General features: G+C 39.4%; 1 protein-coding gene across 3 annotated transcripts; it reads right to left on the reverse strand.

The window, feature by feature from the left end:
• Positions 1 to 4,656: 4,656 nt before the first annotated feature.
• Positions 4,657 to 14,964, reverse strand: CHCHD4 (coiled-coil-helix-coiled-coil-helix domain containing 4). Of its 3 annotated transcripts, XM_074878867.1 has the most exons (4): positions 14,709 to 14,964; positions 12,613 to 12,711; positions 8,900 to 8,999; positions 6,942 to 7,806 (listed from the first exon to the last, which is right to left on the reverse strand). In XM_074878867.1, exons 1-3 carry the CDS (start codon positions 14,907 to 14,909, stop codon positions 8,937 to 8,939), a joined length of 363 nt encoding a protein of 120 aa, XP_074734968.1. In that variant the 5' UTR covers positions 14,910 to 14,964; the 3' UTR covers positions 6,942 to 7,806; positions 8,900 to 8,936. The 3 variants fall into 3 exon arrangements, with proteins under 3 accessions (XP_074734966.1, XP_074734968.1, XP_074734967.1); XM_074878865.1 differs by lacking the exons at positions 6,942 to 7,806; positions 8,900 to 8,999 and adding an exon at positions 4,657 to 5,789 and having other exon boundaries at positions 14,709 to 14,953; XM_074878866.1 differs by having other exon boundaries at positions 6,942 to 8,999.
• Between the last annotated feature and the right edge of the window lie 84 nt (positions 14,965 to 15,048).

A 15,048-nucleotide genomic window follows, 5' to 3' on the forward strand; every position in this document is an offset into this window, starting at 1 on the left:
ACTTCACACTGATCCATGAACCATATTAGGTACTACCTTGCATTACTAAGAAAGAATTAACATTGGTGTTATAATTATTACTGCACTTCTCCACTCCTCCTCTGTTGCGTGGGTCTTCTCTCAGGTTCTCAGTACCACTAACAAACCATCAGCTCCAGAGGGGTTAAAAGCAGTTGAAAAACAACTGCAGACAGGCTGGTGCTGTTCAACAAAATGAAGTCATGTCCAATGAATAGAGCTGATTAAGAATAAACGACAAACTGCTGGTAGCTTCTCTACACTGTCCCACACTAACACTGCTAGAATTTTAATGAGAAGTAAAACAAGAGTCTAAGAAGCATATAATATCCTTTTTTTTCTTCCCTAGGAATAAGAAAGTAGGTTCTACCTATTTAGGTAACAACTTTCCTCAAAGAGATTCATTAACATGTGATCAGATAAGTGCCTTAGATGAACAGGAGACATCGCTGTAAAGTTTAACAAGGACATTCTCAATAAAAACTGCATAGGATATAGATCTTGTTTCCAACACACCCCTGCCAGATCCCCAGATCTAACAACCCTTAGAATAAACTGCAAGATAAACATCTCCCTCCAGACACCATTGCATACATCATCGCTGCTGCAGGGAAGAAGGGGAAAAAAAGGTCATTTTCGTATCTGAAGCAAGATCACATCTCTAGGAAAGTTACTAACCATAAGTTAAAGTTAGGTCTTTGAAATGAAGATAGGCTGTACTGCAGAGAAAAGCAGAAAAAAATTAATGAGTAACTTTTAAACACATTCTGTAAATGCAACTTTATCTAATTTTAACTACTTTTCAGTAGTTCACTATATTTTAGAATGTATTTTGTGTTAGAACAATCACCTATAAGAGACAAGTTTTACAGGCAATCTTTATCTGCATCAGGTCACATGCTCCACCGATTCAAGTTTAAGTTGACTGCAGGAGCAACCCCATCCTAACAAGCATGTTATCAAAACTTATCCATGAATTTGTGGCCTGCATTGTGCAGGGGTTCCAGCCACTTGGTAAGTCCTACCCAGCCTTCAAAACTGTGGCTTGTTTCACCACTGTGTTAACTCCAGAATTAAAAGGGTGTGTAACAAGTGAAGAATGATTAAAACTGGAAAACTGAAGTATTACAGAGTAATATTGTACAAGGCAGTATTTGAGGAGCAATGATAAGAGTCTGTAGGACAAATACAGTTAAAACTACCTTTTTTTGTTCTAAAAACTAAATGGATAAAATCCAGTTAGTTCTGTATCTGCATGTAACTGTTTGGGCTAAATGATTTGTATTAAAAACTATGATGGTTTAACCCCAGCTGGCAACTCAGCCCCACACAGCCACTCGCTCACTCCCCCCTGGTGGGATGGGGGAGAGAATTGGAAAAGTGAGAAAACTCATGGGCTGAGATAAAGGCGGTTTAATAGGTAAAGCAAGAGCCACGCACACAAGCAAAACAAAACAAGGAATTCATTCCCCACTTCCCATGGGCAGGCAGGTGCTCAGCCATCTCCGGGACAGCCGGGCTCCATCACACCTAGTGATTCCTTGGGCAGACAAACACCATCACTGTGAATGTCCCCCATCTTCCTTCTTCTTCCCCCAGCTGTATAAGCTGAGCATGGCGCCATATGGTCTGGAATATCCCTTTGGTCAGTTGGGGTCAGCTGTGTCCCCTCCCAATTTCTTGTGCACCCCCAGGCTCCTCGCTGGTGGGGTGGGGTGAGGAGCAGAAAAGGCCTTGACTGTGTACACACTGCTCAGCAATAACTAAAACATCTCTGTATTATCAACACTGTTCCCAGCACAAATCCAAAATGCAGCCCCATACTAGCTACTGTGAAGAAAATTAACTCTACCCCAGCCAAAACCAGCTCAAAACCATATTCTATTACATCTAGAGGTGCTTCTAAACTCTAATAAACATTTAATCACACTCAACACATCAGTTTTTACAGCACAGAGATCAACCAAAAGGCACAGAATTAAATAAGAGCAACTACTTCATATCAAAAGCTTTCCTTCTCCTCACTTTTGACTTGACATACAAAAGCACCTGATACACCATGCATAAAATCATTACAAAATGACTCCATGCAGGCAATTTCTCAAAAACATTTGAATCCACTATTCCCCCAAGAATCATTATTTATGCAGAAAAAAAGAGACACATTAGAACAATCAGCAACATGCAGCTCTAAGTTTTGTATCCAGCCAATAAAAATGCAACTTATCATCTGCTTATTCCACAAGCGCCACATATTGCCAGGGATCAGTTTATCATCTTTATTACATACTAAAATAACCACCGATTGATTTTAGATTTAAAATAGGAGCGTGCAACTATAGGAGGAAAATCATGTAAACAAAGCAATGCTGGGAAAGATAACAGGAACAAGGAGTTACATCACGCAGAGAACTGCATAGCAGTTTACATAGCAAAAAAAAAATTCCAATTTATTTTTTTTTCCCATTCATCTAGAGTTAAAAACAAGTCTACTACTAGAGATAGAAAAGATTCTCCATGTAAAATCTGTAATACTTTCAAGAGATATATAATGGTCAAGAAAGACAACTTGACCTTAAAATGGCATCAAAATCAGCTGCAGAATCCACACTGAATAGCTTCTCTTTCTTTACTTTCATTGGTCCAAGGAAGTGGCAATAGGTATTTACTGTTGATCCACCCTCCAATTCCTAATCTTTCACTAAGTTCAAGCTACACTACATGGTTGTCACAAACTTAAAACCCAGAAGGAAGTTTGCTTGCCTTTTACTTCTCTTAACACAGCAAAATACAAATTCCATGGCAGGAAATGTACTCTAAGAACTAAACCAGAAAACAGAAGGGACTGGACTCTGTGTCTCAACATATAGCCCTAATTCCTTGTCAAGCAAATCTCTACTATATTTTAAGTTTTTAATGGTAAAAAAAGGCTGGCACTCACAGCAGAAGTAGAAGCAAGGGGAAGGGGAAGGAAAAAAGTGTACATGAGGAAATGAGAGACTTGACTTTTTTTTTAGTGCAAGTTACATCACTTCCACTTTTAAGGGATTATCCAGAAAACAAATGCAGTGATGACAGTTATGCTAGTTTCTAATTTGACAAGGTTAGGAGGAAAAGAAAGTGATAATTTCCACAAAGACCTCCTTAGGATCAGCGCTATAACTTCCTTTCTCAAAATACCTCAAACACATTACAGGGTGTTCTTCAGTTTCTGATGTAAGGCCCTTATACATATTCCATATTTGTACTGGGTCTAGCACAACATGTCACCAAGCCACAGCTGAGTCAGAAAGAAGCAACTCCATCCTAAACTCACCTTCAAATATGTTAGATTATATGCTGCAAGTTCCCTCTGTCAGTATTCGGTTCAGGCCCCTAGCCACCGTAGGACTAGGATTCTTGCATTTTATGTTTTGTACACATATGCTATAAATACTGTTACAGAGAATAAATCCAAAACCTGTAGAGCATTGAGGCAACGTGGGAAAGAAAAGCACAGCAGAAAGTAATAGGAGGCAAACCATTCTTAGAACAGAGCACTCCTTCACAAATGGCTCTTGCTTCTTCACAAATAACGCATTGGATTTCCATTTGAACAACCAAAAGCTTGGGTGCATGTGATTATTTTTTTTTTTTGTATTTGGTGCCCAGTGTTTATCTGATTGCCTATCTGATTTTCATGGTCCAATTGCCTAAGTGCCAAGGTTTATCACTGCTGCTTTTGTGCCCATTTACTCAGGTTAACTTGGCATTTGTCTTCTTATGCCTGAAAGAGTCACACTGAGAAGCTCTGTCACACTTAGTTTCTGTTAAAAGCAAAGAGATGCTGAGAGTACGGGCTATCCATGCCCTCAGAACTGAGTAGTTGTCAGCTATTTAATTGCTTACTTTTTTTTTTTTGAGGATCCAACAGCTGTACTGAAATATGAACAGCTCAAACACACTGTAAAATTTAACAGAAATTCCCCTCAAACATTCAGAAGCATCATCACTAACACTGAAATAACTTACACAAACAAAATACCAAAACATTATATGGAAGCAACCATGCTGAGCACTCAAGACTGCTGCCCAGAGACAGGCAAGTGTTTAAACACTGTTAGACTTACTGGACTGCATTATTGCCACTACAACTTTCTATACCTTTAGGTTATCCAACACATAAGGAGAGAAAAAAAACCCCAAACAAGCCTGTAATGAAGAGTTACTGAAGCCACCTGTACAATTTGTTTTGTAATACATTTTTCACAGCCCACATTTTGCTAGGAAAGAAAAACCATCTAGCATTCCTTTATCCACAGGTATTAAACTACCATAAATTACCATTAAATTACTCGTACCTTGAAAGTAATTTTCAAATATTTTAATAGCTGCTCAGGCCCTCTGTCATGCTGGTTCATGATCCAGTCTACTATAGCTACTGAAAATGCTTTACATTTTTTATGCCTTCCTGTTTGGGGCTGGGGAGAAAAGAATGGGACAAGAATAAAAATCGGACAAGCTGGAGCAACTGATCTTCACAACCCACAAATCAATTCAAACTCTGCTTACAACACACAAGAGTTATTCCAAATCCAAACAGTATTAAGTAAAATAACTAAACAAACAACCACACCACAAAGACACAGGAACTTTCAATGAAGGTAAAAAGTATTTGCTTTTTAATATGCACTTAAGTCACAGTATCTGTTTTGTGATCATTACACCAGGTAACATTTTCATTGTATTCTCAAAGTATTTTACAAGAGCCTGTGTATACACTGAAGGAGCAGGTACTAACTAAAGGAACCCAAAAACTGTGGTTTCAGAGCAAACATGAAGTCAGTGACCAACATTCCTTCCATTCATCTACACACCATTATTAAAAATGCAAAAGCCATCACAATAAGTAGATGAAATCAAAGGAGATACGCATTTCAGCATTTTTCTGGCAGTCCTTACCTGATGTCGATAGTAAAATGCAACCATAATCCAATAAAACTATTTGAAATTATTTTACAAATTCTAGATTTAGGCCATTTTCAGTGTCCTGTATCACTCTGGCAAGAAAATACTCTTTAAGGAAAACCAACCATTTGATGCAATTTCTATTAATAGAACAGAATTAATTAAAAAAAGAGCAGCTATTGAGCAGAACATACTGAAATGAAGACAGACCTGGTGTGCTAGTGGAATTTTAGAGGAAATCCATATTTTTAAAGACATTATTCAAGTAAAAACTCAATGAGAACTTGAGGGTAAAGAACAGCTGTTAAAGTATTAACTGTGTCTGATAGCAAGTTACACAGTACATCCACACACTCATTCTTTTTGCAGTATTTATTTGCAAGGCTGTAGCACTGAGATTTCTTCTTCAGCAATAAATTATTTACTACAATACAGTGTATAGAAACATTTCTTGACGACTCAGACATACTGCAAAAGTCCATGTCTTTGAAAATGAGAAACGGAGACAACAGCCTCCTTGTGTCTTCATTAGCTAGATCCCTTCTCCTCTTTGGCAGCAGAAGCCTCCATAGGAGTAGCTTCCAAATCTTTACTTGACTTCTCTTTTTCTTCATTTTCATCTTCTTGAGGGTAAAGATCTGGGTATTTTTGCATGCATTCCTGCATGGCGCGGAATTGGTCCACACAGTCTGATCCCTTTATTTCTTCTGTGCTATAGTGGAAACAAGAAAAGGCTGACTTGAACTGTTCCCCACAGGGACCACTAGCCATTCCACCCAGACACGGGCAATTCCAATTGATATCTCCATTGGGCAATATCAATCCTGAACAAACAAGAGAGAAGAAAAGTTAAGCGCTCCTTCCAAAAATTGGATTTCATTCAGTGAAAACTGCTAGGTTGGAGGTGTAAGTTGAAGTACTAACGTCGTCGTATTAGTTTCGAGGCTTCAAGGGTGCTAAACACGTTTCACTTCCTGGCCAGTCTGTTTCTATCTCTGCTCTGTAGGATCCTTCACTGGGCACAAGTGAGATTAGTTCTATATCCATGCTTGAATTAAATCTTTCTCCCTGGACTACAGGCCACTGAGAATATTCTAAGGAAACTGCAAAACAAATTGAAGTCAAGCCAATCCACTTGCCATACTCTGTCAGGAGAACAAGCAAGCCTTAAAATTGTGTCGAACAAGTCGCAAGAATTTAATTCCAGTATTAAGACCAGAATTCTTTTAAATCAAGTTGGATGGATGATTACAGAATGGTTTGGGCTGGAAGGAACCTTATAGATCATCTAGTCCCAACCCCCTGCCATGGGCAGGGACACCTTCCACTAGACCAGGTTGCTCAAAGCCCTGTCCAACCTGGCCTTGAACCCTTCCAGCTTTTCTGGGCAACCTGTGCCAATTTATCCCCACTCTCACAGTGTATTTTTCTTCTTGTTTTAAATGAACTCTGGAATACTAACCCACAACTTTCCCCCTTAAAATTTGAACTGGAAAACCAGAATTATGAAAACAAAACCAGTTTATTTGTAAGACACAGATTAAGTCACATGCCACAGAACACAAGGAACAGTGAGGGCATGCTAGCCTATCTGGTTCCCAGAAACCAAATTGCACTTTAGATCACAACTGAAAGTGATTTAAGTCTCATTTTAGACTCTAAACTGGAAGAGCTGTAACTTTCTGCTTTGGTCACAGAAATACTTCAGCGACGGAATAGCAAGGCAAAGATTGAAATGGGCATATATTCTTTGAGACATCAGCTGATTTGCACAATGAAGTTCAAACAGCAAGCCAGAGACTCATCTCCTCTAAGTTTTAGAAAAGCTTTAAACAGTCAGGTATGGAAACATGATGTAATAGACTTGTTCGTGTGGGCTTCTAGAGTCTCCATTCCCTTTCTCCACTTTGTACAAACATACATACAGCTATGTTCATCTACTAAGAACAAGAGAAATTCTGTGCTGTGGTCCAAGCTGGTTTCTTCTCCACTTTAACAGTTTGCTCTCCTCCTCTCTAGAATTCCCTAACTTCACCTCCAGGTTAAGTTTCTGCAGAAGCTAACATGCATAAGTCTGAAGTTTAAGTACTTTCCCTTTAGAAGCAGGTATGAAAATACCATTGTCAGAGAATAAAGTTGCATTAATTCCAATTCAAACATGAAATTATCTGTAGGGCCTGATGTAACTTGATGTTACCTAAAATACTCCCACAGAATTCAATAAGCCTAGTTATTTCTTTTGTCCTGTGGGATCATGAAGTCCCAGGTGTACATTTCACTCCCCCTAGCAACTCCTTGGACATTAGGCCACAATATCATGAATCTTATGTACTGGTACAGCAAGAGCAGTTCAATCATATTTATTGCTATATTAAAAGGAATGAAAAAAAATTTCTCTGATTTGCAATTCATCAATGATGTTCTCTAACTCAGTCAACGCAGTTCAGCAGAAAATTACACTGAGTCAGTCAAATCTCAGTGTTGATCAGTCTCCTTTTCATTACAGAAAGTAACAGCTTCCTTAGCATGATTTAGGCAACTATAGTAATCCTGTCATTTTTCATAGATCATGCTTTATTCAGCAGGATGGTTTTGTAAAATATCTGTAATAATCGCCGTACTGAGAAGATATATCTAGTACAGTGCATCATGGCATCACTACCTGCCTGGAGGAAAAGCAGAACTTCTCAGACAAGGAAATGGATGGCTGGTGCCAGATTCCTTATCGTCAAGAACGACAAAGCAGAAAGATGTTGACCATACAGTGTAGAAGAAATATGGCTTGCTTTGTCACCTAGATTTTGAAGTCCTATGTTCCTCCTCACAGTCATTTTTCTAATACTTCAAAAAGAAAAAAAAAATATATGAAGAGTTTTGAAATGTTCCTGAAGACAACACAGCAATAAAATTACTTGTAAATAATTATCTTAAAATAAATTGTTCCTTTTAGAGCCAGAACTGCCCTGTAAGCATGCAAATTTTAACAATGTAACAATTATCCCATAAACAATACATTCTTGTATATCACATAAGCATTGACTTGCACCTGTTTGATCACTGAAATAGCACCAGTTTTGGATGTTAGATGCACAGAAACCATTTTTTAAAAAAAGTAGAACAAAAATACAGATAAACCAAGCATTTTCTCACTGATAATTACAGCAGAATGCACACTTCTATGAGTAAATGTAGCAGCTAGCTTAGAACACAATTCAAATAGAAACAGATTTCATCCATCACTCTCCCTGAATCACAAGTCTACAATAGACAGGATTACTATTTTTAATTAAAATTGAATTCAAACTTCTTTTAAATGCAGCCTGAACCTCACTGATCCAATGGGTCATAATCTACTTGAGCCTGCACTTGGGGAAGAAAAACCAACCCTGTTTACATCATTACAGATCAAGGCTTGTATTAGCAATTAACTGCTGACATCACACAAGGTAACCTCTCTTAGCCGATGGGGTCGGTTAGAATCATGGATGAAGGCAGGTCAGTCTGCCTTTATGTCAGCCCTTGTCTTTGTACTGGCTGTAATGATTTCCCACTGTTGTTCTGAGAAATGTTTCTTCCCTGTTCTATCACAGACATTCTAATAACAAGTTTATCTGCCAATGAATCACAATGTAAGATGACAGACACATAGGAAGCAGGATTGAAAGGGGCATCATCAGTCTTAAAAACAGTCCCGTACATCTGATCATTCAACGGGTTCTTTCTTAAAAGAATTGGGGTTTTTGCTTCATCAGTCCTCTGTGGAAATCACTTCAAAACTGTCTCTAAAAGATGACAGGAACAAGTCCGGAAAAACAGAAAAGGGAGAGGACAGCAACAACCTGTGTTTGAGGTACAATTCCATAAGCACTTTTAGACAACTCTCCTATCACAGCTGTAATGTTAATAAAAATTACTTTTCATGCATAAAACTCACCAGTGCCTTCTTCATACAAGCCTAATAAGAAATTATTCTAACTTACAGGAGTAAAGATCTCAATGAAAACTAGAGATCTTTCACATTTAAATTCTTCCACCTGCAACACATAAGACCAGAAATAAGCTTTACAGTGAGAATACTATTTCAAAACTGCTGCAAATTAATTCTTAATTTGTTCTCATCAGCCACAGCTGTTAAAAGGCACACACAGTGAACTGAAATACACTGCAATATGAAACATTAACTTGAACCTACCCTGGTTTGTCTGCCTTCCTGTTTCACATGCCTTCATTGCTTTCAATGTTTTTGCCTTAAAGTGAGCCATTAACATTTTGCGTACCAAAATCTCGTAACTGATAGAAATAAAAAAGAATACTATACAACTTTACTTTCTCCCAAGGGAAACAGAGCACAACTTTTCCTGAGTAGCTACTGACTAAGGTAGCGCAAAGACTAACATCTATTAATGCCTGAAGCAAAATCCAAAATACCAATATCCAAAAATACCAAACTACATGTTTATCTTAAGTATGAAAAAGGCCCCTACAAAAAAACAAAACCTCAAATAAAAGTTTCAGCTGTATTAGAAACCAATACAGATTACGGTATATCTATAGAATAAATCTATTCTTTCCCAGATATGACTGTTCTGTGTCTAGCACAGCAGAAAAGATGAAAAGAGTCATTATAGTTAATTATGGCACAGAAGTTGAACACTGGAAATCAAGTCTTCTATTCAAAGTAGAAGCTAAATTAGAAAAGCCTGCGTGTTACTTTATGTACAGCAAAGCCCTTTCCAATTTTCTTTTAAATAAAAACCACACGAGCCAGAGCTTCTGCACTTCAACATATTCCAAAACATTGTCCATATGTCTTTCCTGCCCACAAATTTCACTCCCATTAGATGCAGCTACATTCTGTGATATGTCAGTTGTTTCTGTTTTGATCTGATGCATTGTAGCCTGAGATTGTTCAAGTGAGAAGTTTTCAGAGAACCCTTAAAACATAGCAGTAACTTACCACATGCTAAGAAAAAAAAAAAAAGACAAACCAAAAAACCCAACCCAAACTTATTAACAGTATTTAAACAGAGTTTCTTTCTAATTTTGAATCACAGTCACACATTTTCAATGTAAGGTGTCCCTGACATCACTAGCTTCTGGCTTTCTCTGTTTTCTTCCCTGCTCTAGTTTAGGAAGCAAGTGATCTAACATGCTGTAAACACAGGATTACTAGGAAAAAAAAAAAAACACCTCTCCTCATCATGGCCTTTCCATATCCAGCAAAATACACGTAAGAGTAATCAATGAATATGGCATTTAAACAATGAGGAAGTGGCTCTTTTAATTTTCACTAGTTTATTACCCAAATATATGGCACAAGACTATATGCTTGTGGTATACGTACAACCAGAAAAATAATAATTTGGGGCAAAGAGGTGGGGTGTGAGACAGAAGGAGGAGAATCCCCTCTTTAGAGGTACCAAGAGAATTGCTTTCTATGTTCACATTCCAAGCCTTTGTAGTATGTGTCTCTATTATGCTAGATCTGAGACGGGCGCCCTTTCCTTTCCTTTTAAAAGCTAGTGTCAAAAATAGAGGCTTAGTTATAGGATCAACACGCATTCACATGTTGCTAGACAGATACCTTTTACTAACAGAATATTTAATTATCACTAAAGACCATGAATAAGAGAGAAGATAGGTAAACTTCAAACAACCACATGTAACATCAATACAGACTGCATACATGTATTTATTTAGCTAAACAGCAAGCCGTTTTGTTTAGCTGTACACCACGCAAGGTGACGTACTAGTTCAGTGAATGATAACATCTCCAATGTTTGTACATTCTACAGATGTGATATCTAGAAAAAGTATCTATCTTTGCCTTATTTTGCAAGCAGTCCCCAGACTTTCCAGAGGAAACAGAAAGCCACAGAAAAAGAGGCTGCTAACTCTTCACATAACAGACTGATAATGGATTATAAATTTGCCTGAGGCAGGAGTTGAAAACTCTTTTGTTTCACTTCTACATAACATACTGAGAGGAGCAAATACTCTTAAAAATGAGCTGCCCTCAGACACTGTTTCCCACCTTAAGGATGGATTACTTTACATGAACCATTTGTAGGCTCCATCTTCCACTCTGGAAAGGCAGTAACAGATCTAAGTGCCACATAGCTTTTACTGCCTGCAGGGATCTCTATCTGAAATCTTCAGGGGCTGAAGCACTATTCCTATGGTGAAAATGATGACAAATCCCAAAGCACAGACTGTTTCCACCAAATAGGCAGTTTGGCATTTGGTCTTAGCCAGTGAAACAACTACCTGAAAATACAAGGTAGAAGAATTCCAGGCAGGTACTAAACTGCTGTTTTTAAACACCTTTCTGAAATTGAAATTCTCTCATTGTTCTCATTTGGCTCATTATACAATTGAACAGACTTATCACTGCTGACAAGCAAAACTTTTAGATACAGCTACTGACTACATACAGTTGCAATAAAGTCAAGATAGGCAGCTAAATGCAAAAATTTCAACACAAATTGTGTATGAAAAAAGTTATTTTAATGACATAGGAAGATATAGTTCAAATTAAACTACATACCATACCAGCTAACAGAGCAACCCCGTGTGCTCCAGCAGCTAAACTGTGCTGTAGTACTGCCCTCTAAAGGTCCCAGAGCCACTTGCATAATTTTTACTTTCTAACAAAATTTCAAAAAGGATGAAGCATTTGCTTCAATCTCAGCTGAGTTGAAAGCAATGAGATCACTTCACACAGAGTGAAGAGCCTAGGAGACCTGTAAGCATAAAGATGATTAGAAAAAAATGTAATCCAAATTAACAGATGTTGATGACAATTTATTAACCTAGGGCAAAATTTATTTAATCATCATGATCAGAAGATTATTTCCTTTACCCATTCAAAATAACCTAAAATATGCTCTGTGCAATCAGAATATTACAAGTCTTGATCTCGGAAATATTCTGCTTTCTTAAATCTCCATTTGTAGATTAGATCTACTTCACATAAGAACTGCAATCTTCACTGAAAACTTTAATCTACATCTTTTCAAGGTAAGATAGTTACAGTTGAAAACCTGAGTAATTTGAACTTACCTGTCATAGGCCACTGAAAGATATTACTACTAGTTATTGATTGTATTGCTACTAGTATAGTATAGGATTAGTCAGATATAATTTATACTAAATTGGATATTCAGAGATCACCAAATTAGCTGCCCACAGGCAGGTGAGCAACTCATATCAATGACAGTGGTATGTAACTCACTTCAGCTTCTCTGAAAATTGCAATTTGTCATTTAAAACAGTGAAGAAAACACCAAAATTTTCACTGGTTAAGCTCTAACTTTGTTAATAAAAGAAAGGAAGGAAGTTTTTCCTGGATATCTCCAGCTACTAACTAAAACTACAATTTGAACAGGCCATTCCAAAAAATCATTAAAACTGTAGGAAAAAAAACCCACTGTAAGGGAAGCATGTAATTTGTGATGTCTTAATTTGCAAGTTAAAACTGCTAAGAGTTTGTGTGTTTATCTACTGAGTAACCAACTGTCCTCAGTCTTTAAAAAATGAATGATTTGTTCCTACTTCATACAAGGTATGTTTTCTGTTGTTCTTGTTTAAGATTGTTAGAATATAAGTGATAATTCACTCCTTACTTCCCTTTTTCTTACTACTGACCTTGTTCTTCGTAAGGGTCATCTGGGTCATCTGCAACCAGCTCAGCACTGCTTGGTGTCTCATGGTCCTCCTTGGTCGCAAATATAATTCTGTCTTTTCCTACAATACAGGAGACAACAAGCAAAAGTTCAGAGAAAGCCGAGACAGGAGTCATTTACAAACCTGCTGAACACCACAAGGTAACGAGATATTCAAAACGATGCGTTAATGTTAATAGAGAATTAATTCTGTTGTACTTATCAACCACCTTCAGTTAGAACAGTTGTTGGTTCAGAGGAACACATACGCAACTGAAATTCTATTCTGCTAAAGTTCCAATTTTCACAGCAACACACTGTAATGGCTGCAGATCACAGTACAGTTCATTGAACTGTGAAGTTAAAAAGCTGTTTCAAAACAAGCTCAAACTACTCCCTTACCAGGACTAACCCGGATGAAGGTGTTAGACAAAAAAAGAAAGAGTGAAAGAAAAATTATACTAAGTTACAGTCAAGTGTTCAACAGGATACTTAATAATAACACTACTCTTCATTAAAGACTGGTGTAATATTTTACAGTAATTATCTGAATTAAATACCGAAGAACACCTTAACAGAATAGAACCAACTATATTGAAAGGTGCTGCGAACATTACCAAGGATTAAAAAAACCACCACAGTCTACTTCCTGCTCTTGTGCTACTCTTGATTTAACAAAGAAGTTCTGTAGCAGGGTGGGAGGGAGCTTGGCTAGAAACCTGAGTAAAGTTTTCTAACAACTCTGTAAAACTATAAAAAGCACTGAGGCAGACACAAGTAGAAAAGAACAGCTATCTGAAACTTCTGAACATGCAGCTGAGTATTCATGGAGTGGAAAAAAAAATTTTAAGTTCCCCAAGAACTTCCTTTCATTCTCCAAATTCATAAAGGCCACTATAGCAAAATGGCATATTAGAAATTATTATCTTCTTGCCCCTCAGTGAGACCTCAACCAGTTCATGAACTTCCTTTACTTTGCTCAGTAACCAATATGCATTTAGACATGTCTGAGAAACGGATAAATCTAACCCTTTTTAAGAGCGAAAGTTTTTTGTCAACTCTGCATTGTACTCCAGCAAACTTTACAATGTAGAATGTTCAGTCATTTCTTATATAAAAGGAACTAGAAACATATGAACACTAATCCCTGTCACTGCAATTCTGTAGGGTGCTATATGACAACTTACAGATCTTGCATAGATCCAAGTTGTTCTTATAATAAATAAAAACATAAAGCAAAGAGGTCCATAGGTTATGACTACCTCACCAGTTTATAATCAGCATTCAGCATGCCAAAGTTTATAACTTCAAAATGGCATTTATATCTACATATTCGCTTTTTTCCGGTTTGAAACTTTACATTTAGTCACTTCACGTTACTTAAAGTGGGGAGGAAAATATATCCCCCAGGATATGAAGTGGCCAAACCCCATAAATACCACAACCTGTACAACATAATACTTTGTACAGATACAGAAACATGAAGCTCACACTCCACCTACGCTGTCCACTTACCATGTCTTCCTTAAAAAGGTAAAAAAACTCACTTTAAAAAGATCACCTCTGGCCACTTGAGCTAAGGTAGTAGAAATTCAGCCCCTACGGGAGGGCACCGTTCCACACCGCGACAGGGAGCATGCCCGCATTCCTCAGCCACAGCAAAGCCTGGCGAGCTAAAATAAAAGCCCCGAGGCTCACCCACGCTCAACTGTGGCCATTTCGCGGGGCTGTTTCCACAACCAGCTGCAGGGCGGCACTTTCTCCCCGCGCCCGCAGCTCCCCGCCGCCGCAGCCAGCCCGCAGCCCCCACACCGCAGGCCGGCCCATAGGCCTCCCGCCTCCCGGCCAACCGCGGCTTCCCGCCTCTCCTGAGGAGAAAGGTCGGAGGAGGAAGGCGAGGCTGCCCTCCCCCCGCCGCCACACGCGGTTTTCGCGCCTCTCCCCACCTCAGGCTGCAGCTCCCCTTCCCGGGCTGAGGTGAGCGGGCAGCCGCATCGCCCCCCACTCCCCGGCCGCCTCAGGGCGAGCCCGCCCGGCCTGTCCCGGCGAGGTGACATTGGGAGAACCCCCCGGACGCACCTTCCTGCCTGCAGTAGGACATGGCGGAGCCGCCCGGTGCCTTCTCCTCCGCAGCGCCCACAGAGACCAGTGCCACGGCCGGCGTCGCTCCCTCCGCTCCTCCTCTACCACCGCAGCAACGGGCAGCGGCGCGCCGCTCCACGCTATTGACCTCCCGCCTCCGGAAGCGCCTTCCCTGCCCGCCGGCGGCCGCTGACGCATCTCCTGCCGACCGCGGGCCGGGCCGGGGCGGGGCGGGAGCGGGCGGCTCCGTGGGGCTGGGCCCGGCGCTGGACTACACCTCCCAGAATGCTCCGCGCGGGAACTACGCGTCCCGGCGTGCATTGCGGCAGCGGCCCGG

The sequence above is a fragment of the Strix uralensis genome, chromosome 10 (assembly GCF_047716275.1).
Source record: "Strix uralensis isolate ZFMK-TIS-50842 chromosome 10, bStrUra1, whole genome shotgun sequence".
In the NCBI taxonomy this organism is placed as follows: Eukaryota; Metazoa; Chordata; class Aves; order Strigiformes; family Strigidae; genus Strix; species Strix uralensis.